General features: G+C 43.9%; 1 protein-coding gene across 3 annotated transcripts in view; it reads right to left on the reverse strand.

Annotated features, from left to right (window-relative positions):
• The window catches only part of PDE8B (phosphodiesterase 8B), a 153328-nt gene that overhangs the window by 4638 nt on the left and 123859 nt on the right, over positions 1 to 24831 (reverse strand). For all 3 annotated transcript variants that reach the window (XM_045020592.1, XM_045020593.1, XR_006580312.1), the window contains exons 12-19: positions 16504 to 16581; positions 14171 to 14247; positions 13311 to 13475; positions 12226 to 12271; positions 11640 to 11775; positions 8498 to 8696; positions 7128 to 7345; positions 6042 to 6177 (exon numbers count right to left, since the gene is read on the reverse strand). In XM_045020592.1, coding sequence (XP_044876527.1) covers positions 6042 to 6177; positions 7128 to 7345; positions 8498 to 8696; positions 11640 to 11775; positions 12226 to 12271; positions 13311 to 13475; positions 14171 to 14247; positions 16504 to 16581 — 1055 coding nt within the window. The remainder of the gene's footprint in view (positions 1 to 6041; positions 6178 to 7127; positions 7346 to 8497; positions 8697 to 11639; positions 11776 to 12225; positions 12272 to 13310; positions 13476 to 14170; positions 14248 to 16503; positions 16582 to 24831) is intronic.

Consider the following 24831-nt stretch of genomic DNA (forward strand, 5'->3'; position numbering starts at 1 on the left):
AGGGCAATTTATCCCAAGATCCATCCCCTGTCATCCAGTCCCAGCTTCTAGCTGTCAGAGGTGTAGGGACACCCAGTGCATGGGGTTGCATCACTGACCATCTTGGCTAATAGCCATTCATGGACTTATGCTCCATGAACTTATCTAATTCTTTTTTGAAGCCAGTTATACTTTTGGCCTTCACAACATCCCTGCAAATGAGACCCACAGGTTGACTGTGCGTTGAAGTACTTCCTTATGTTTGTTTTAAACCTGCTGTTTATTAATTTCATTGGGTGGCCCTTGGTTCTTGTGTTATGTGAAGGGGTAAATAACATTTCCTTAGTCACTGTCTCCAAACCAGTCATGATTTTATAGACCTCTATCATATCCCCCCTCAAGAGTCTCTTTTCCAAGCTGAACAGTCCCAGTCTTTTTAATCTCTCTTCATATGGAAGCTGTTCCATACCCCTAATCATTTTTGTTGCCCTTCTCTGTACTTTTACAATTCTAATGGTCTTTTTTGAGATGAGGCGACCAGAACTGCATGCAATATTCAATGTGTGGGTGTACCATGGATTTATAGTGTGGCATTATGATATTTTCTGCCTTATTACTGTCCCTGAAGATGTTGTCAGAGGACTAGCCACAATGACTCCAAGATCTCTTTCTTGAGTGGTAACAGCTAATTTAGGCCCAACATTTTGTACATATAGTTGGGAGTAAAGGTGCATTACTTTGCATTTATTAACATTGAATGTCATCTGCTATTTTCTTTGCCCAGTCACCAGGGGCGGCTCCAGGCTCCCAGCTGTTGGGGACATTGGGGCCTTGCAGCTCCGAGCTGCGGGGGACCCTGGAGCTCTCCATTTTATCACGGATATTTTTAGTAAAAGTCATGGAAAGGTCACAGGCTTGCCCTGCTCCACCCACCTGGCACTCCTGCTGGGGAGTGTGGGAAGCCCCTGGGCAGGGGGAAGGGGTGGAGCAGGTTAAGCCCCTGTGCCTGACCCCATTGCCCCAGCAGGACCGCCGGAGGGGGTCTGCAGGTGGAAGGGGTGGGGAGGAGCCCCCACTTGCTCTGGCCCAGGGCCCCACAAACCCCTAATCCACCTCTGGGCACAGGCATGTTATTGTGGATTGGCTCCTTACTGAGCAATAAAACTGAGCTCACCATGGTTTTAATGCTGCTCACAAAAGTAATATATTTGTGTAATTATGTCCTCCCTTCTCCCACTACATTCTCAACTGAGTCAAAAACTGAAGATAAATACTTTTTATCACTAGTGCTGAAATTAATGTCTGTGTGGTTTATGAGGAAATATTTTGCAGTGACGGTTACCAATAGGGGCATTACTCTTCTCTCAATATTTAACAGTTAATTTTATTCAGCATAGGTTTCCCAACAAAGAGCTGCCAAATTAATGTTTCCTCCTAACTGTTGTTAAAGATCAAAAATAGGAAGAGGCACCATTAACAATACCTACAACCTACAACAAACTACTGCTGTGGGGAAAAAAAGCCTATAATATCACTCTTTTCTGTGTTGCAGTTTTATTACTCCCCAAATCTTTGTATATTTTACAATATTCTCTTCTATAAACTGGTGAAATAAAGGAGAGTCAATCAATCAGAGGAAATGCTTTTTATAGCTTAAAAATGTTGATTGAAGAAGAACGTATGAAAAACATTCAGTGGCACATCAGTAAGTGCTAAATCCCTTTAGTACAGGAATGTGAGACTTTCAAAAACACCTCAGGGATTCAGGAGTACAGTGACATTCAGTGGGACTTGTGCACCCAAATTCATGGGGCACTCAATTTTTGGAAAACATTAAAGCTTTAAAAATGGGGAAAAAATATATGAAAATGGATCTACGCCTGAAAGACTTCAGAATGATTCCAGCTTAAATGAATAGCCAGCACAGAGAGCTACAGCTTCAAGATTTGCATTCAGGACTATGGTTCCTCTCTAAGGAAGTTATGCAGGCTGGGCAACCTCTTCCATGTTTCTACAAGTGGGAAGCTAGCCAAAGCCCATGCCCCAGCATACCATGCCTAGCAATCTATGCAGCAACTCTGAAGATGGCAAGCAAAGAGGTTTATTCCTAAACATGAAATGTAATAATGGTCTTAATTTTTCAAATTGCACTCAGTCATCCAAATTCTACTACAAAATTACACTCCTCAACTGAAAAAAATCCATTCCAAGCTATTCACCACACCTCCATGAAATAATGGAGGAAGCAGATGTTCCTTGTTTAAAGATATGAAATACACCTCTACCCCGATATAACACTACCTGATATAACATGAATTTGGATATAACTTGGTAAAGCAGTGCTCTGGGAGGGTGGGGGCAGGGCTGCGCACTTAGGCGGATCAAAGCAAGTTCAATATAACGTGGTTTCACCTATAACACGATAAGATGTTTTGGCTCCCGAGGACAGCGTTATATCGGGGTAGAGGTGTAGCTAGATAAGAGGTGTAGCTAGGTAAGAGTGTAAGGATTACGGTTATCATATCTGCCCAGGTATAGTGGTGGGTGCTATCCTTCCAGAAACACTAGGTTAGGTGTAATCTCCTCTCTCCTCTTGAGTTTACAGAAACAAAGCACTTCTGTTCTTCCTATAAACATGGCAAAGTACAGTGGGAAGGATTAGTGTTAAACAGCAATAAAATGGTGGTCCACAAACCTCCTCCCCCAGTTCTGTCAGCTACACTCCTGCAGTTAGAGAAGGGTCTTTACTGCAGATGGAATACTATCTATGGAAAAGTCGTATCTGCTATCTACTCATGTTATTGAGCAGCTGGGGATTTTTAAGACTCTGAAAGAGAGATTTGCCTATTGTCTAACAATTAAACTAGATCTTTCTACATATATCTGATCATGCCTTCGTGGGGAAAAGCCAGTGTGTGTGGGAAAGGCTGGTGGTAATTTTATTTGCAAGAGTAAAGGAACTTTGAAATTAATAAGAAGAGACGGGAGAAGGACAACTGCCTCCCTGAACAAAAGAGACAAAGTTTAATAAACTTGGAAAATACTACATTTTCAGGGGAGAGAGAGATTAAATCATTGTCCAAAATCCCATGACCTCATAGCGAATGTGTTAATGCATTCTCACAATTGCCCCTTCAAAGGGTATAAAGAATATAACTGGCAGACAAAGGGGCCACTTAATACCAGAGTAAATTCACATATCCGTATGTGAACACAGAAAAATCTTGATATGAGCTTGTTTGAAGCACAGAAGCCTAAAGATGTGAGCATTTATTTCCTGAGCATTTGGTGTTGACCTAGGTAAGGTGAGGGGAGTCTTAGATCTAGGTATGTATTTTTTGTGTCATTTACCTTTGATTTGATAGAAAAACAGAAAATCCTAATACACTTATTTTCTTTAAGCAGAGGCTTAAGTAGATTTTGAGGAACTTTGTGGTAGTTGATTATTGGGACACAAACCAAACATTTGGACTTTGAGGAGAGACAAACAGGGATAAGAGGCACCAGACCTGGAGCACTCAGTCAAAAAGCACAGGGCATAAGACCGATCCCAAGAGATGTTGTCAAGAAACTGACGGCAGCTGCTTAAGGAGCACGGGGTGACCATTAGGAGCGACAAAAAAAGAGGGGAACAACGACAGAATGATAAAAGGGAGGGGGGTTGGGGTGCAGGCTCTGGCAGAATGATAAAAAGAAAAAGTGAGAATTATTCAATCTTTCTTAAAGGTTCCAGAAACGGGTTTCATTTTAAAATAGTTAAGGCCAAATTGTCAAAAGCTTTTCTAATTGCACATGTAAAGTCTGAAGATGCCTTTATTAATGCATATAAAAATCCACATTTGGGACACAAACTGACCTGATAACTACACACAAATGCTGATTCTGCTCAGCATGTAGAATTTTGCATGCACATATAGATATATTCCCAAATGTTGTTGGTACAGTTAGGAAGGCTTTGAACTTTGAACCCTGGACTTCAGAGAAGCAGACTTTGACTCCCTCAGGGAACTGATGGGCAGGATCCCCTGGGAGGCTAATATGAGGGGGAAAGGAATCCAGGAAAACTGTCTGTATTTTAAAGAAGCCTTATTGAGGGCACAGGAACAAACCATCTCGATGTGCAGAAAGAATAGCAAATATGGCAGGTGACGAGCTTGGCTTAACAGAGAAATCTTCGGTGAGCTTAAACTCAGAAAGGAAGCTTACAAGAAGTGGAAGCTTGGACAGATGACTAGGGGTATAAAAATATTGCTGGGCAGCACAGTATGGGGAGTAGGTGAACAGCCCTCAGTGGTGAAAGAACAGGTTAAGGACCATTTAGAAAGCTGGACATGCACAAGTCCATGGGGCCAGGTCTAAGGCATCTGAGGGAGTTGGCTGATGTGATTGCAGAGACATTGGCCATTATCTTTAAAAACTCATGGTAATCGGGGGAGATCCTGGATGACTGGAAAAGGGAAAATATAGTGCTCATCTTTAAAAAGGGAAAGAAGGAGAATCTGGAGAACTACAGACCAGTCAGCCTCACCTCAGTCCCTGGAAAAATTATGGAGCAGGTCCTCAAGGAATCAATTTTGAAGCACTTTGAGGAGGGGAAAGTGATCAGGAACAGTCAGCATGGATTCACCAAGGGCAAGTCATGCCTGACTAACCTGATTGCCTTTTATGATGAGATAACTGGCTCTGTAGAGATGGGGAAAGCGGTGGACATGATATATCTTGACTTTAGCAAAGCTTTTTCTACAGTCTCCCACGGTATTCTTGCCAGCAAGTTAAAAAAGTATGGATTGGATGAATGGGCTATAAGGTGGATAGAAAGCTGGCTAGATCGTTGGGCTCAATGGGTAACGATCAATGGCTCGATGTCTAGTTGGCAGCTGGTATCAAGTGGAGTGCCCCGGGGTCAGTTTTGTTCAACATCTTCATTAATGATCTGGATGATGGGATGGATGGCACCCTCAGGAAGTTCACGGATGACACTAACCTTGGGGGGAGAGGTAGATATGCTGGAGGGTAGGGATATGGTCCAGACTGACAGACAAATTGGAGGATTGGGCTAAAAGAAATCTGATGAGGTTCAACAAGGACAAGTGCAGAGTCCTGCACTTAGGACGGAAGAATCCCATGCACCGCTACAGGCTGGGGACCGACAGGCTAAGCAGCAGTTCTGCAGAAAAGGACCTCGGGATTACAGTGGATGAGAAGCTGGATATGAGTCAACAGTTGTCAAGAAGGCTAATGGCATATTGGGCTGCATTAGTAGGAGCATTGCCAGCAGATTGAGGGAAGTAATTATTCCCCTCTATTCGGCACTGGTGAGGCCACATTGGGAATATTGTGTCCAGTTTTGAGCCCCCCCACTACAGAAAGGATGTGGACAAATTGGAGAGAGTCCAGCGGAGGGCAATGAAAATGACTTATAAGGGGCACATGACTTATGAGGAGAGGCTGAGGGAACTGGGCTTATTTAGTCTGCAGAAGAGAAGAGTGAGGAGGGATTTGATAGCAGCCTTCAACTACCTGAAGGGGGGTTCCACAGAGGATGGAGCTCAGCTTTTCTCAGAGTGGCAGATTACCAAACAAGGAGCAATGGTCTCAAGTTGCAGTGGGGGAGGTCTAGGTTGGATATTAGGAAAAACTATTTCACTAGGAGGGTGGTAAAGCACTGGAATGAGTTACCTAGGGAGGTAGTGGAATCTCCATCCTTAATGGTTTCTAAGGCCCAGCTTGACAAAGCCCTGTCTGGGATGATTTAGTTGGGGTTGGTCCTGCTCTGAGCAGGGGTTTGGACTAGATGACCTCCTGAGGTCCCTTCCAACCCTAATATTCTATGAAAGTATGGTCTACAACATCAGATGATTTAAGCTCTTTGGGACAGGGCCTGGCACTATGTTTTCCTGTGTTTGTACTTCGTCTAGCACCATAGTGTCAGGATCTTGATTGTGGCATTTGGGCACTGCCACAGTGCAAATAAATATAAGTCAATGAAAACAACATTTAAATGTTTGCTTGATGCTTAAACAGATCAAAGTCCTTCAGAACAGCAAGCTGGCTTATCTTACATTTGAGTTGGTTTCCTCAGATGCCATAGGCTTGTTAATGCTGTTCACAAACTTGTTCACATGCTCAAAGTGCTTTGTCATTTCTGTTGCCAAAACCATGTCAATAATAGCCTGGCGTAATGTCCGATAATGGTTCCTGAAAGAGAAAAATGAAATAATTTATTCATTTGGGCCATTGCCAGAGTTAACAGTCTTTCTCCTGATCTCCTCACAACATTCACAAAAAGCATTTTGAGACAGAAATCAAACATAAAATGGACTAACTGGAAAGCAACTCTGGGTATGTCTATACTACCTGCTGGATCAGCGGGCAGCGATTGATCCAGCAGGGGTTGATTTTATCATGTCTGGCCTAGACACGATAAATCGACCCCTGAACGCTCTCCTGTCGACTCTGGTACTCCACCATGGCGAGAGGTGCAGGCGGAGTCGATGGGGGAGTGTCAGCAGTCGACTCAATGCAGTGAAGACACCGCAGTGAGTAGATCTTATTCATGTAGCTGATGTTGTGTAACTTAGATTGAACCCTTCCCCCCAGTGTAGATCAGGCCTCAGAACAGTGACTGTAGTTGCATTCATGTTAGCAGGGGTTTTAGTGGCCTTTACGTAACTTAAAACTAAATCAATAAAATTACAAGTCATTCATAAGATGCCATAACCTCAAAATGGATGTGGTAAAGGATCTGTCTGAAATAAGCAGGAACAGGAAGTCACCAGGGCACTCAGAGAAATCTTTTTAAATAATGAAAGTTAGGTTCATTCCATACATATGCCAGAGTAATCAATACACAGAATTCAGTATTCCAGGGATAGTAACAATATATTTCCACAACCCCTCCTATTAACTTGGAGTTCTAGTCGGTTGTTTTTTTAAGTAATACCATATTCCACAAAATAATATGAAACATCTTTACATTTCCAAACATATCATTTGGAATGCTGACATGGAGAAGAAAGACTTTTTTTTAAAATTGTCTATTGTATAGTTCTAGAAGTGATCAAGGCTTTTGTGCGAATTTTCTATATTAAACAAAAGTGGCATCTTCAGTGTATGCAAAAGGAATAAAATAAACACAGCAAGCTAACCTATCAATATTCTTGAAAATGTTGCATTTGTTGTCTTTAGCTGTGAGCTGGAACGCCAATGCTGTATGGTGACTTTCCAATACAGCAGTGTCATTATAAAGTACAGCTAATTCACTTCCTGCATTGCACAGGAAAGAGTTGGTCCGTCCTGGGTGATCCACGTCATGAACTGTGGCAGCTATTAATGCAGCCACCTCATCTAAATGGTCAAGGTTTCCCTGCAAGAAAGAGTAAAACTACCATGATTCATCACGTAGTAAGTAATCACAATAAAATCTTTAGAACATCACTAGGTAAATATCGGAGTTCAAATGTAAGCTCTTCAGAACAGAGGCCTTCTCTCCATGCGTGAGCTTCCCACTCACTGAGTGCTAAGAGTACCTTCTCCCCATCTCAAAACCACTTCTTCCATGCAGCTTTTTTATTGTGTCTTCATCCCAGTGATCTCTATGCACCTTCTTCTGTTGGAGCTGTTGTGCCATGTAGCATGTCTGTCTGCGATGGTAAGCATCTTGTGGCAGGATTTCTATTTTGTGTTTTGCAAAGCACCACGTACAGACCAAAATACTCACGTTCTACAATTTCCATCGAAGAATTAAATATCATATTTCTGCCATTGACTTAAGTAAACTGAGATGTAGCAATCCCATTAAAAAATTTAATTTCTGCATCTGTCTTTCAGTTGATTTTGACCATATAACTACAAAATATTTTGGGGTAAGGAAACCAGATAACCAAATACTAACTTTTTCCTTTTGCTAGAAAAATGGCTGAAGAGGCCATTTTTCAAAGGGTAAACAGAGATTGTTTCATAATTGCTTCAGCTACATTTCTGTGAATAAAGAAATGTTTCTAGAAGCAAGGGATTGGCAAGGTCATTCTATCTAGAAGCCTTATAGCATTCAATTTCCTAAAATAACCCTGGAGAAAAAATAATGCCATTACCACTCCTGATCAGTATTCTCTCTGTATGAACCTAGGTTTATCACATATCTTCGCGTATATTTCTTGACACCCTCCCCAAGCAAAATTTTCAAGAGATTACAGCTGTTGCTAATGAAGGGTGTGATCCTGCAATACCTATTTGTTTAATTTCCTTATTCACATTAATAGTCCTATGGACTTCAGAGAAATTACTTGCATCAGCAAAGACTGCAGGTTAAAGGCTAGAGCAGATATGGGAAGCTAGGAGCATTATGTGGTGGTTGCAAAGATGCCCAGCTCAACTGTGTGACTGTCAAGTACAAATATGTTATTTGTAACACGAGGCTGTCATGGACACATCTGTTAATGAACAAATAATCTGATTAGTCCTAAAATATGTTTATTATTCAAGGGTCAAAGTAAAGAATTCACAATGGAAGTTGTACCTTAACTCTCTCCTTTCCAAGAAAGAATGCAGTAGCGTGTAAAACATCTGCTGCATGTGTGGAGTTGTGGTACGAGTTGGTGGAGTGGTAGTTGGCTTCAATCACCTGGAACCAGGCTCGTAGTGTTGCTTCTGAACAGTTTAAAAATTCACAGACCCCAAACCGGGCAAAAACTTTTAAACCCAAATAAACTAATGGCCTGGAAAACAAGTAAGGAGACAAGTATCATGGAAATGTAGCAAAGTAGAAAAAACATACACATGCGTGCAAACAAATTAACAATTTCTATTGTGCATCATGTCTCCTGTTCGGCACCTTCCCATTTTTTAAAAACAAGTGTAAATAGACACCATTTAGTTTATCACATGATGATTCTTCTTTAAGGCTCTGGTCAACCAGCAGGTAGTTTATTACCCATTCTGTCACTCTTTAATCTGCTATGAAAAGCATCACAGAGCAAACAGTGTTGCCAACTCTTATGATTTTATTGGGAGTCTTATGGTGCTTGGTGTTTTTCTTAAAACCCCAGCCCCTGATGTCCTCTGATTATGTGACAATCTCAGCTTTCATTAAAAAAAAAATGTAATCCTTATGGTCTTTGAGAAAAAACTTGAAAACATGACCCAAGTGTATCCTAACAGTTCAAAACCCAGTGGCAAATGAAAAGAACCCTGCTATTGTTTTTTTTTAAATCTCATTATTTTGGGGAGCTGACTCATGGTTTTTAAATGCCTGAGGTTGGCAATACTGTTTATCAACACTGCTCTGAATAGCTTGGAGCCTAAAGCCATTCCTTCCCTATAGAGATGATGGACCACACTGATGAGATATCGAATGCATAAATTGTGCCTGCTTCGGGAGGACAGGACCACTTTTGGGGAGAGGAGCATGGGAGCCCCATACACTGCTCAGCTTCTGAATTACTGTATTGATGCAGGACCAACTATAAGGCTCTTTAATCTAGTGGATAAAGGCATAGCAGGAACCAATTATAAGATGTTAAAGCCTGGCAAACACAAATTAGAAATAAGGCACACACTGTTAACAGTGAGAGTGATTAACCACTGGAACAAACTACCGAGGGAAGTGGTGGATTCTTCATCTCTTGATGTCTTCAAATGAAGACTGTATGCCTATTGTAATAATTGGGGCCTGACCTACCTACCCAAAGCATGAGCTTAACTGTGAGAATGTGGATAAAATTTTATAGAATGTCATAATAGTTTATAACAAACGTTGATGGGAAAAGGAATGAAAAGGAGACACTCTAAATTAATCCAAACAAAGAGGCTTACTGATCTAACTCAAGGACTGTGCTGAATTAAGTCTCGTGAACAAGAGAAGTGTGGGACCAGAAACCAATGGACCAAACTTGGTGTTGGAAATCAGGCCGAACTGATGGACAAGGGCTATTTCACCCCTCACTCCCTTTTGGGGTCCTTAAAATAAAAGTAGCTGGCTGGCTGGGAGGCAGAAGTACAGGAAGGAAGGAGCTCAACCATCATAGCTGGCACCCTCACTATCTCCTGAGATCCACTGTGACACCATAGGGCCTTTGTCATCCTGATCTTGAGAAATGACCTCATCAGCCAGAAAGAAGGAGCGAGGGACATGCTGCTCAGGATCTAACTACCCAGTGGCTAGATCCTGAACACTATTTGGAGTGTGAGACTTTGATTCCTGCCCCCTCCCTCACTGTGTCCTTTTCCTTCCGCACCTTTTTTCTTCTTTTTCCTATCCCTCTCCTTTTGCCTTCTGCTTAATAAAAGAGTCTGGCTTAACTGGCCAAGACTGTATATTTTGCAGCATTTCTGTAAGCCTGTGACCAGAGAGGCAGCTAAAAGCAATGTTCTAAACAGCCCAACACCACTACCAGTTTGCCAGGTCATCAAGTGGCTAATAAGACCATGTGCTTTGACTGCGTTTCTCCAGCAGCAATGCTGCAAGTGATAGTCAGCACCAGAGATAGAAGCTACATTTTCTTTCTGTGCTGTTCTTTTATCTCTTGTGTGTATTTGTCTTGTTTTATCTTCTAGGAAACAGGATCAGACTTCAACAGCAACAGCAGCTCATCTCCACTAACTTTCTCCTCTTCTCCCAAAAAAAGGACAGTTTTTACCATCTCTAACACCACCTAAGACACTGTCAGACAGGGGATGTGTTTCCTTCTAAAAACTCCGCACAGCTCAGGGAATGGAATCAGGGATGTGTTCAAATGAAAGACCTGCATAATAATTTACATTTGAAATGCTTTAACAGTTTTTTCCTTCTTTTTCTGTAATGAAAGATTAAAAAGCTCTTTAATGGTGTGTTTTCACATGGGACTAAGCAGGCCAAGGCTCTGACCTTAAAACCCTGAGCTATGTTTAACTGTTTATTGTTGTACAGTGTCAGGGTCACGTTAACACCTTTGACTCTCTGGGCCCATTTATTCCATCAAAGTTAATACAACATGCCTTTCTGGAAGGCGTCCTTTAGTGAAGCACAAATTATTCGGCTCAATAGAGGGCTAGCTCGGTAAAAGTGTATGGTCTGTGTTATACAGACTAGATGATCCAATAGTCCCCTCTGGCCTTAAAATCTATTAATCTATTGGGCCCAGTACCATTTGCTTCCCTCCACCTATTTTTTTAAACCCCTGACACAGACCTGTCTCAGAGCCTCCTCTAATGGGGGTTTGCTGTTACCTGCAGCACCATGAGCAGCCTTCAGATACAAAATACACCTCAAAATCCTTTGTGGAAGAGTTGGTAAAAAAGGATTCAGTGGGGGCATTTAGAAGGTAAAGGCAGCAGAGTATTCTGAACAGAATGTTGGAGAGGGAATTGGAGCAGGTAGGGGACAAGATCAATTGATGAGGAAAGAATCCTGTAGGCCTGTTGGTGTTGAGATGAAGAAGAGACTGACAGGGTGAGGTGTCTGTACCCTTAGCATGGACATGGACTCTTTCTGGCCAGCTGTACTTGATTTCTGAAAACAGCATATTGACCTGTTTGCAAAGGAGTACAGTGACAACACACACAAGGGAGGGTCTCTCTGAAAGACCTACAGCAAAATACATAGTGAAACACACAGGGTTCCTTTGTGCCATAGCTCACTTGACAGCTTCATTTATGGGTATGGATGTGGCAGCTTTCTGTACCTTTTATTTGTAACAGCCTCCAGTTCAAAAATATTAAAGTCCCAGCTTTCTTCGTTATCAAGTAACTGTGCGATACAAGGTGGTACATCGTTGACGGTAATTGGCACTGAAAGGTGACTATAGCTTTGGTTCATGTCTGTCAAAAGAGAATTTGGGAATGAAATTAATTATGGATTTTTACAACTTTTATTTTATTTGCAGGATCCTTATTAGAAATTAATTCCTTCTGAAGGCACCAAGTTTAGAAATAATTTCAGGTACTGTAGTTTTTACATAAGTTTAGACATATATCAAGAAAAGCAAACAAATCGATAACTTTTTACGGTTAATTAATAATTATTAAATAATTAATATTTTTCTTTTTAATTCTTTTCCAGTCTGGTTTCTACATTTCTCAGATACATGTTGATTACTTGAACCTGCTTCAGTTCCAGACTAGAGTCATTCTAACACTTGCTCTCAGATTACTGGGAAAACCACTTCCAAAGACAAATAATCAAATTGCAAACTAGCTTGGAATTCTAAATCAATGTTTGCAGACAATGAAACACAACACAGGCAAAAAAAGTTTAACGTGGAAACTTACTCTTAGAAAATACATACTCATTTCCTGACAATCTTCTCAAGCCATCCTGAAATAAAGAAAGATTCTATAAGTTGTAGGAAACCATTATCAAGTATAAAGAATGCTTTACACCGTTTCCCCATAGGAACTAGCCCTGGGTATTGGTCATGTTTTGGTGAGTGCCTCAAGCAGCATATAGAGGTACAAGTAACTACCAAGGGACTTAGAAGCTCCAACTTCACTTTCTTGGAGTTGAAAAGTTTGATAAACGTGGTAACGGCTACTGCAAGATTTCCTTTTTAATGACACAGGTCTAAAAGCAGGGGCACTCAAACTATTGAATACCACTGGCAGGAGGTCTCTAGAAAGGGTATTATTTGATCAACAATGTAATGGCCTCCTCTCATCCCCTTTCACTGATGGTTGCATGATTTTTTTTTAATCGAATTCACATTTCACTTGTTTTGCATGTCAGTTATGCTATTTCCACAAGCGACCCATTCTGGGGCTCCAGACCAGCATTTGTAGGAAGAGGGTTTGAGATATTCCACTATGAAAATCCAGTGCAGGTTTGGTGCATAGGGCAGTCTGGGCATGATAAAAGGATTGAAACAAGGGCTCCTTAGCAGGTCAAAGTTCAGTTTTACAACTCTTGTGTAGTCACTAACTGAGGCAGGTGTATAATAATTCTTCAGTTTAATTGCAGTGCAGTGATTGGGTAACACTTCCTTAAAAATTTTCAGGAACTTGGGATACTACTGATTAGGTTATCAATATATGTAGTTTCCAATGGAACTAAAGAGTTAGTCACATAAGAGTAGCAGTGTTTCCAAGCCAACTGACTGTTGCTATTGCTGTTTTTCAATCTTCATGCTTACTGGTGCCTCTCAGGTCAACTTCACTGGTGTGGCCTAAATGCAAGGCAAGTAGGGAAAGCTGAATCGTAGTCCCTGTTCCCCCTGAAGGTAAAGGCACTATAGCTGATGAATCCTCAGTCAGTCAGTCAGATGGAAGCAGGGATTCCCTTGCCCCCGTGGTGGAAGAAAGATACCCATGATGTCAGATCAGTTAGTTGATGTGTGTTTAAATGTTCTTTTCCTACTCACAGTCATCAGACCTCCAACAAGATCGCTTGTATGAGGATCTTCATCTTTGGTACCTAGCTGAGGGGAGTAAAGTTCTGTTGTCCGTAAGATTTCCAAAACTCTGTCCAAAGCCTCTGCTACTGTGACGGGGCTGTTCTCCTGGGCAGTATTGATAATGTTAATAACCTGAGGGGGTGGGAGGGAAGAGTGAAACCAGATTGTTCCCTTCATATTATTACAAAATCTTAATCCCCACAACATTTACAGTGACAGCATTCAGTATACTTTGTTATTTCACACTTTGTAGAGGTCCTATGGTCACCCCAAATACTAAGTATATTATATAAACAACCAGAGTCTAGATTTTCTGAATTTGAATTCCCCCGCCTTACATTCCATTGTTTTGCTGCTTTAAACAGCAGATAGGTGAAGAGAAACCTACTGAGGAACTAAGGGGACCAGGAGCCTGAGTGAAGAGAGGCGTGAATGCCTAGCCTAGGCATCCTTATTAGAAGTTGTGTGTCTGGGCCCAAGGTAATGCCACCAGACTACTGAGACCCAATAAACTATGGGACTATACAGGTCTCCAGATAAAGAATCCAGGCCAGAATGCAAACAAGGTGATTGTGGAGGCAAAGCTATGATTTTCTAAATGGCTCTCAATATAAAAGGAAGAGAAAACAGGCCACACAGATATTCTATCTCATGGCTATGATTTAGAAGGAGACCCCCCAAAGAGGATATTTGTAACAAAGTAAATAAAATTGAGACACACAATTTCTACAGTCTCTGTTATAAAAACACCCACATATTTTTCTGCAAAGATAGTACCAAACCCTGAGTTTGACATACAGTAGCAGTCAGTGATACATTTTTTTTACCTTTGTGATGGGTGCTTCTATTGTCATTGAGTGGATTCTCGCCATCGATGAATACCGACGATTCTGTAAGCTTGGCGCTGAATTTGCATAAAATATACAGATTGAGATTCTGACACTGCACGTAACACAGAACACATTTAAATGAGACAGCCCTATGAGTCACTGGCACATAGAGACTGTCATTGGGATCGACCTAACAAAATATGCCCTTAGCTAGCCCAGGGGTTCGTAGTTGCTTAATGCCCTGCCCACGAGGGTCCAGCAGGAAGCTATCAGCAGTCACTAGCACCACCACTGCAGCTGATTCAGTTGAGTACTGTATATATTCATTCATAAGCCAAATTTTTTAGTAAAAAAGGGAAGCACCAAAGAAGGGGATCAGCTTATGAACAGGAATAGAGAGGGAGAGGTGGGACACAGCCCCTCCCCCCAACAGAGGGAGCAAGGAGAAGCAGCAGAGCCAGAAGGGAAGAGGCGGGGCCAGAGTCTCTCTGCTTCTGGCCATGCTGCTCTCCCCCCAGCCTCCGAAGCAGCTGCAGCTCCGGGGCTGGCAGGCTGCAGCCGTGCTGTTTGCCCCTCCCCCCAGAGTAGGCTGTGGCTGCACCACCTGGCCTGCCAGAGCACGCTGCGGCCGTGCCGCCCGGCCAAGCCCGCTGGAGCACGCTGTGGCCGCAACGCCCGGTCTGGCTCACCGGAGCAGGCTGCAGCCACGCTGCCCAGCCTGCTGGAGCAGCTCCAGCCCAGCCAGAGACATCCTCCCCTGGCCCTCCCCAGATAAGGTGGGAAGGGATGGGATGGGGAGAATGTGGGGGTCCTGGGCTAGGGGTGGGACCTATTGGGGGGTGATCAGAGGGGTTACTCCCCTAAGCCCTAGCTTCTCTCCCCCAAAAAACATTTCCCCACCAGTTGCTGTCCCGACCCGTCAGGGTAAGCAGCTGGTGCGCCGGGACACTTTTGTTTACTTAGGTTTACCTCTGTGCCTGCGGACGCTCGAGGTAAAAACAAATCATCTCGGCCCACCAGCGGCTTATCCTGATGGGCTGGGAGCCAAAGTTTGCCGACCCCTGAATTATAGGGTCGGCTTATGAACGGGTCATAAACATTTTCCATTTTTACTTATCCATCTTGTGGGGATCGGCTTATAAATGAACTGGCTTATGATCGGGTATATACGGTATATTGGTGCCTATTATGAGGGGCTTGTCTACCTGGGAATACTCAGGAAACTTAATCTGAGTTAACTGAAGCTGTAAATTTTAATGGATTAGTTAAAGCCACATTAAATCCCTGTGTGGACACTCTCCTTCAGAATTAAAATAGCCTTAATTCAGTTTAGCTTTTCTTTCAACTCTCCCTTCGTTTGTTTCACACCCTGAACCCTCAGACTCTGCCTGGCCACAACCAGGCTCTTAGATCTCTGCAAACTATGATTGCTTGGGAGTGTGTGCAAATGAGCCGAAATGGTGAAAGAAGCCTCTAGCATCACCATCCTCACATCCCATCACAGCGACCATCCACAAATGGGATAAGGAGCGAGTCTTAACCAGTAGCAATACAGGCCCCCTGCGGGCTGAAGACCCCCACCCAGCAGGGCCGGCTCCAGACCCCAGCGTGCCAAGCGCGCGCGTGGGGCGGCATTTTAACTGGAGGGCGGCAGGCAGGTCCAGCGGACCTTCCGCAGTCATGCCTGCGGGAGGTCCAACGGAGCCGCGGGACGACCGGACCTCCTGCAGGCATGACTGCGGCGGGTGCGCTGGTCCCGCGGCTCGTGTGGACCTCCTGCAGCGTGCCTGCGGAAGCTCCACTGTAGGCGCGGGACCAGCGGCACGTCTGCGGGAGGTCCCGCGGAGGTGCAGGACCGGCGCCCAGCAGCGCGAGCGGCGCGGCGCGCCGCCCTGCTTGGGGCAGCGGAATTCGTAGAGCCGCCCCTGCCACCCAGGCCCCCGCATTGGCCAGTGAAGCTGAACAAGCATAGGAGGAGCACAAGCTGCATCCTTTCAAAGGGGCACTCCATCATGCATTCTTCCAGAACCCTCCTACCCCTGCTGCAGCACAGCCATGCCTCACCTTCATGCAGGCTGTACATGACCATGCATCATACTGCAAAGTTAGTGTCTACTGCTGTTTTGGGAAGTACCTCAAAATTCAACATAAATGGATAACAAAAACGTTGGAAGAAATGTAAAAGGTCACTTGTGTCTCTCAATCAGTAGCTCAGGAGAATGCTATTGCTGTTTAGTGCATCTGTCCTGTTTAACTCTGTATTTTGATTGCTCAGGTCACTTGCTTTCTGTATTTCTAACTCTATTATTTTTGGATTTCTATTTTCTTACCATCGCTGCTTCGAGATGTTATTGATTTGACATCAATTGATTCTTTCCTCCTGTTCTTGCATCTGAAGGAGTGGGATTCTAGAAATATAAAATGAAAACTTTAAAATGACAACAATAATACATACACTGCTCTTCTACTGCCCCTTCCATCTTAAAATCCCAAAGCTCATTATCTTTACAGCCCCCTGTGAGGTAGGGAGATATTGCTAGCTCCATTATACAGATAAATGGAGGCAGAGACAGATTATGGCCAGATTTTTAAAAGATATTTAGGCACCTAAAGATGCAGAGAGGCGCCTAGTGGGATTTTCAAAATTGCCCAGGGGCTAGGTTTTTTAAATAATTGAAATCAATGGGAGTTCGGTTTAAATACTTTTAAAATCTTGCCCAGGGCAACTAATACCCACTGAAATCAATTGGAGTTAGTTTCTTATGCAGTTTTGAAAATCCCACTAGGTGTTGATCTGCTTCTTTAGGAGCCTAAATACCTTTGAAATCTGGCCCTTAGTAACTTGCCCAAGATCACCCAGAAAGTTGCTGCACACAAAAGACAAGCTACTTAGCCCTGGTCTACACTACGGGTTTAGGAAGAATTTAGCAGCGTTAGATCAATTTAACCCTGCACCCGTCCACACGACAAAGTTGTTATTTTCGACTTAAAGGGCTGTTAAAATCACTTTCTGTACTCCTCCCCCGACAAGGGGATTAGCACTGAAATTGACCTTGCCGGGTCGAATTTGGGGTAGTGTGAACGCAATTCGACGGTATTGGCCTCCTGGAGCTATCCCAGAGTGCTCCATTGTGACTGCTCTGGACAGCACTCTCAACTCAGATGCACTGGCCAGGTAGACAGGAAAAGGCCCACAAACTTTTGAATCTCATTTCCTGTTTGGCCAGCGTGGCGATCTGCAGGTGAGTGCAGATCTCATCAGCAGAGGTGACCATGATGGAGTCCCAGAATCACAAAAGAGCCCCAGCATGGACCAAATGGGAGGTATGGGATCTGATCGCTGTATAGGGAGATGAATCCATGCCATCAGAACTCCGTTCAAAAAGATGAAATGCTCAAACATTTGAAAAAAATCTCAAAGGGCATGAAGGACAGAGGCTATAACAGGGACCCGCAGCAGTGCCACGTGAAACTTAAGGAGCTGAGGCAAGCCTACCAAAAAAACAGAGGCAAATGGCTACTCTGGGTCAGAGCCCCAGACATGCCGCTTCTATGATGAGCTACATGCCATTCTAGGTGGTGCAGCCAGAACTACCCCACCCCTGTGCTTTGACTCCATCAATGGAGTAGCATGCAACAGGGATATGGGTTTTGGGGACAAGGAAGATGATGAGGAGGAGGTTGATGATAGCTCACAGCAAGGAAGCGAAGAAACCGTTTTCCCCGACAGCCAGGAACTGTTTCTCACCCGGGACTTGGAGTCAGTACCCCCTGAATCCACTCAAGGCTGCCTCCCGGACCCATTAGGTGGAGAAAGGACCTAGTGAGTGTACCTTTGTAAATATTATACATGGTTTAAAAGCAAGCGTGTTTAATGATTAATTTGCCCTGGCATTCGCAGCCAGTACAGCTACTGGAAAAGTCTGCTAACGTGTCTGGGGATGGAGCAGAAATCCTCCAGGGACATTTCCATAAAGCTCTCCTGGATGTACTCCCAAAGCCTTTGTTTCTGGGGAGGGCAGCCTTATTCTGTCCTCCACGGTAGGACACTTTACCACGCCAGGCCAGTAGCACGTAGTCTGGAATCATTGCATAACAAAGCATGGCAGCATATGGTCCCAGTGTTTGCTGGCATTCAAACAACATCCGTTCTTTATCTCTCTGTTATCCTCAGGAGAGTGATATCATTCCTGATCATCTGGTTGAAGTAGGGTGATTTTATTAAGGGGACATTCAGAGGTGCCTGTTCCTGCTGGGCTGTTTGCCTGTGGCTGAACAGAAAAGTTCCCCGCTGTTAGCCATGTGGTGGGAGGAGGGGTGAAGCGATCATCCCAGAGAATTTTGTGTGTGTGTGTGTGTGTGTGTGTGTGTGTGTGTGTGTGTGTGTGTGTGTGTGAGAGAGAGAGAGAGTTGGGTTTGTGCTGCACATTAACCCAAAAAACCGCAGCCCCTCTTCCTTTTAAATGGCTAACCCAATGGCTGCTTGGCATGGGAAATGAGGCCACTGCTGTTTGAAACCATTCCCACATGTTATGAAGGTTAAAGAAGCCAAAAGACTGTGTCTTACCATGGCTGCCTGCAAGCCAAATTCTGTTGCCCGGCCCTGCACGAAAGGTGTCTCACACCAAACTGACATACCCTCAATAAGAGGCAAAATGCGACCTTGTACCGAAAGCACATGTACTATGTAATGTTAACAGCAAGGTTTACTGTGAAAGAGTCTGCCCATTGTTCTCTAAAATGTGTCTTTTTAACTACCACTCTCGCTTTTTTTTATTCCACCAGTTGCAAGTGTTTCAACGCTCACACTGTCTTCTGCTTCCCAGAGGCTAGCGAATATTAGAAGGCAAAAACAAAAAACAACACTCTCACAATGAAATGTTCTCTGAGCTCATGCAGTCCCTCCCACACTGAAAGAGCCCAGCAGAATGCATGGAGGCAGACAATGTCAGACTCCAGGAAAGCACAATATGAACGCAAGGACAGGTGGTGGGCTGAAGATAATAAGTGGCAGGCTGAAGATTATAGGTGACATCAGCTTGGTGACAGAAGGCAAGAGGCAATGCTGAGGCTACTGGAGGAACAAACTGATATGCTCTGGCGTATGGTTGAGGTTCAGGAAAGGCAGCTTGAGCACAGACCGCCGCTATAGCCCCTGTGTAACCAACCACCCTACTCCCCAAGTTCCATAGCCTCCTCACCCAGATGCCCAAGAACGCGGTGCGGGGGGGCCTCCAGGCACCCAACCATTCCACCCCAGAGGATTGCCCAAGCAACAGAAAGCTGGCATTCAATAAGTTTTAAAGTGCAATGTGGCCTTGTCCTTCCCTCCTCCCCCACCCCACCCGGTGCTTCTCTCCTTCCCCCCCTCCAGGGCTACCTTGGCAGTTATCCCCCATTTGTGTGATGAATTAATAAAGAATGTATGAATGTGAAGCAACAATGACTTTATTGCCTCTGCAAGCGGTGATTGAAGGGGGGAGGGGAGGGTGGTTAGCTTACAGGGAAGTAGAGTGAACCAAGGGGGGGTGCAGGTCATCAAGGAGAAACAAACAGAACTTTCACACCGTAGCCTGGCCAGTCATGAAACTGGTTTTCAAAGCTTCTCTGATGTGCACCGCGCCCTCCTGTACTCTGCTAACTGCCCTGGTGTCTGGCTGCACGTAATCAGCGGCCCCGCGATTTGCCTCAACCTCCCACCCCGCCATAAACGTCTCCCCCTTACTCTCACAGATATTGTGGAGCGCACAGCAAGCGGTAATAACAATGGGAATATTGGTTTCGCTGAGGTCTATCCGAGTCAGTAAACTGCACCAGCGTGCTTTTAAACGTCCAAATGCACATTCTACCACCATTCTGCACTTGCTCAGCCTATAGTTGAACAGCTCCTGACTACTGTCCAGGCTGCCTGTGTACACCTTCATGATCCACGGCATTAAGGGGCAGGCTGGGTCCCCAAGGATAACTATAGGCATTTCAACATCCTCAACGGTTATTTTCTGGTCTGGGAAGAAAGTCCCTTGCTGCAGCTTTTGAAACAGACCAGAGTTCCCGAAGATGCGAGTGTCATGTACCTTTCCCAGCCATCCCACATTGATGTTGGTGAAACGTCCCTTGTGATCCACTAGTGCTTGCAGCACCATTGAAAAGTACTCCTTTCGGTTTACGTACTTGCTGTTTTGGTGCTCCGGTGCCAAGACAGGGATATGGGTTCCGTCTATTGCCCCACCACAGTTAGGGAATCCCATTGCAGTAAAGCCATCCACAATGACCTGCACATTTCCCAGAGTCACTACCCTTGAAATCAGCAGCAATTTGATTGCATTGGCTACTTGGATCACAGCAGCCCCCACAGTAGATTTGCCCACTCCGAATTGATTCCCGACTGACCGGTAGCTGTCTGGCATTGCAAGCTTCCACAGGGCTATTGCCACTCGCTTGTGAACTCTAAGGGCTGCTCTCATCTTGGTATTCTTATGCTTCAGGGCAGGGGAAAGCAAGTCACAAAGTTCCATGAAAGTGCCCTTACGCATGCGAAAGTTTCGCAGCCACTGGGAATCGTCCCAGACATGCAACACTATTCGGTCCCACCAGTCTGTGTTTGTTTCCTGGGCCCAGAATCGGTGTTCCACGGCATGAACCTGCCCCATTAACACCACGATGTCCACATTGCTAGGGCCTGTACTTTGAGAGAAGTCTGTGTCCATGTCCTCATCACTCTTGTCATTGTGCTGCCATCGCCTCCTCGCCTGGTTTTGCTTTTTCAGGTTCTGGTTCTGCATATACTGCAGGATAATGCGTGTGGTATTTACAGTGCTCATAATTTCAGCGGTTATCTGAGCGGGCTCCATGCTTGCCAGGCTATGGCGTCTGTGCTGAAAAAAGGCACGAAACGATTGTCTGTCGTTGCTCTGATGGAGGGAGGGGCGACTGATGACACGGCTTACAGGGTTGTCACCCAGAATGGCCCCCTCAAGGATTGAACTCAAAGCCCTGGGTTTAGCAGGCCAATGCTCAAACCACTGAGCTATCCCTCCCCACACTATTCATGGAGGGAGAGGGGAAGCAAATGAATACAAAACAAATCTGGTCTCTATTTTTTGATCCACTCCATCTCTCTTATACATCTTAGACTGGCAGCAGACGGTGCAGTACGACTGCTGGTCATCGTCGTCTCCAACTGCTCGCTAGAAGATGGTGCAGTACGACTGCTGGCCATTGTCATCTCCCATTTATGTCCATGCACCCCCGACCGACCTCACCGAGGTCAGCTAAAAGAGCACCCAGGAGATGACGACAACGGCTACCAGTTGTAATGCACCATCTGCTGCCAAAAGGCAATGAGCTGCTGCTGTGTAGCACTGCAGTACCGTGTCTGCCAGCAGCACCCAGGAGACGTATGGTGACAGTGAGCTGAGCAGGCTCCATGCTTGCCGTGTTATGTCATCTGCATGGGTAACCCAGGAAAAAAGGCAAGAAACCATTTATTGCCATTGCTTTCACAGGGAGTGGGGGCGGTCGACATTTACCCAGAACCACGACAATGTTTTTGCCTCATCAGGCATTGGGAGCTCAACCCAGAATTCCAATGGGCGGCAGAGACTGTGGGAACTGTGGGATAGCTACCCACAGTGTAATGCTCCAAAAGTTGACACTAGCCTCGGTACTGTGGACACACTCCGCTGACTTAATAGTCTTAATGGTCTTAAGTGAGGACACACAATCGACTGTATAAAATCAATTTCTAAAAAATCGACTTCTATAAATTTGACCTAATTTCGTAGTGTAGACATACCCTTGGTCTCCTGACTCCCAATCCTGTTCTTTAACCAGAAGACTATCCTGCCTCTCCACATGGAACTGAGCTGGACATTTTTTTATTGCATTGAGTATTTATATTTAAAAAAAAAAAAGAGAATTACAGTGATTAAAAACAATCAAGTCAATTGCTGCCAAGCAATTAGTTACAAACCAAACCACCATTCCTGACATTGACAAGAGAGAAAATTCCCATCTATCAGAAATAGTCATAAAACAGATGCACTTTACATGCCTCATGATAATCTTAAAAGGATAATCTGGTAAAATTCTAGATTTTTTTTCCAGACACATGACCACAGTTTACCTTACATTGTAAAATAATTTCCACCTATCTATCTACACATATTTCTAAAATGCCCATCATTGCAGTATCGGAAGTGCCAGTCAGTCACAGATCACAGAGAACTAAAGGATAATCATAATTTAAAGGATTAGGACTATCATTAAATTGATATTTATTAACTTCATGTGATGCTGGAGGTATGCATCTAATGTGAACATACAATAGTATAAAGATATAATATTATAATGTACACAGTACTATTGGTTGGAAGCTTAATGGTATATGATTTTACTAAAATGTCTTAGAATTTAAAGTAATGTAAACTATAAATATAATAAATATTGTAAAGGGACTAAAATTGATCAAAAGTTTGTTTTAAGAATGCTCTTTAAATGCTGTGATTCAGTGACACTAAAAAGTTAGGTCAACCCAACTACATCCCTCAGAGGTGTGAAAAATCTACATTCCTAAGTGACACAGTTAAGATGACTTCACCCCGATGTAAACAGCACTAGGTTGATGAAAGTATTCTTTCATTGACCTAGCCACTGCATCTCGGGAGGTGGATTACCTATGCCAACAGGAGAACCTCTCCCGTTGGTGTAGGTAGTATCTTCACTATGTCAGCTCTGCTACTGTAGCATATCAAGTGTAGACAAGCCCTGAGAGTAGCTTTTTCCCATTAGAGGCCCAAGGTTACTTTAAAATCCCCAAGTTTCCTGTACAAGAAGGTGACAAGGATTTTATCTTATTCCACACAGTGGTAAAAGTTTGAAAGCCACTTTCCTGAATTTACTGAGTTGCATTAAGGGATCAAGATCCCAGCTCCTCTGTTACATTCTTGCTACTGGTTGTGATTACTGCTACTGATTGGATTATTACACCTACAAATTATGCATGCAGTTATACCATCATCCCTTCTCCCCACCTGTTTGTTCACCCACCTGCTAAGTCTTGTCTTTAGGTCCCAATCCTGCATGCACTTATGCAAGTGCTTATCTTTAAACATCTGAGTAATCCTATTGACTTCAGCAGGACTACACACATGCTTCAGCTCAAGCATTATACAACAACCCTGTGCAGGACTGGGGCCTTAGGTTGTAAAGTCAACTGAGGCAGGGACCGCCATTTACTATATGTTTGTACAATGCCTAGTACAATGGGGTCCTGGCCTGGCTGAGGCCTTCAGGTTCTAACAAAATATAATAAATAAGAACATAAGAACGGCCGTACCGGGTCAGACCAAAGGTCCATCTAGCCCAGTATCTGTCTACCGACAGTGGCCAATGCCAGGTGCCCCAGAGGGAGTGAACCTAACAGGCAATGATCAAGTGATCTCTCTCCTGCCATCCATCTCCATCCTCTGACGAACAGAGGCTAGGGACACCATTCCTACCCATCCTAGCTAATAGCTATTTATGGACTTAGCCACCATGAATTTATCCAGTCCCCTTTTAAACATTGTTATAGTCCTAGCCTTCACAACCTCCTCAGGTAAGGAGTTCCACAAGTTGACTGTGCGCTGCGTGATGAAGAACTTCCTTTTATTTGTTTTAAACCTGCTGCCTATTAATTTCATTTGGTGACCCCTAGTTCTTGTATTATGGGAATAAGTAAATAACTTTTCCTTATCCACTTTCTCAACATCACTCATGATTTTATATACCTCTATCATGTCCCCCCTTAGTCTTCTCTTTTCCAAGCTGAAGAGTCCTAGCCTCTTTATTCTTTCCTCGTATGGGACCCTCTCCAAACCCCTAATCATTTTAGTTGCCCTTTTCTGAACCTTTTCTAGTGCTAGGATATCTTTTTTGAGGTGAGGAGACCACATCTGTACACAGTATTCGAGATGTGGACGTACCATGGATTTATATAAGGGCAATAATATATTCTCAGTCTTATTCTCTATCCCCTTTTTAATGATTCCTAACATCCTGTTTGCTTTTTTGACCGAACTATTATAATCAAATAATGGTCAAATTCATCACTGGTGTTAGCAGGAGCAACTAGCAAACTCAGTGGAGGTAAGATTGCTTAGCTAGTGATGTATTTGGTCCTATGTTGTATTCTGACCAAATGCATATAACCCAACAACCATCATGGGGAGGCGGAGGGGAGGGGGGATTCTGAGAAGGGCTACAAAATCCCCACACTCTTTAAAAAACAAAGAGCGAAACCAGGCACTCTATGCTTACCCTCACTGAACTGAAGTCTTTGCTAATAGGTTAATACCATATTTAAAAAGTTTGCTAAATACTGAGATGGAATATCATTAAGGTACAGTTATGTGGCAAAAGTGTGATTTGTTGGCACATAACCATAAACATCCCAAAGCAAGAAATAACAGGCAACTTAAAATAAAGTCACTGCAAGGAGGTGGGGGTGAGTTTGAAGCACTAGTCTTGCTTTCTAGAAGAATGAAGTAGGTGTTCTCATGAAGAGAGCAAGATGACCCTTGTCGAGGTCACAAGAACCTCAGCAGAGATTGCTGTGTGGTGAAGTCCTGGGGTGGAATAAGTAATGATGTTAAGGTCAAGATTGAGATGCAATGACA

The sequence above is a fragment of the Mauremys mutica genome, chromosome 6 (assembly GCF_020497125.1).
Source record: "Mauremys mutica isolate MM-2020 ecotype Southern chromosome 6, ASM2049712v1, whole genome shotgun sequence".
Lineage (NCBI taxonomy): Eukaryota > Metazoa > Chordata > Testudines > Geoemydidae > Mauremys > Mauremys mutica.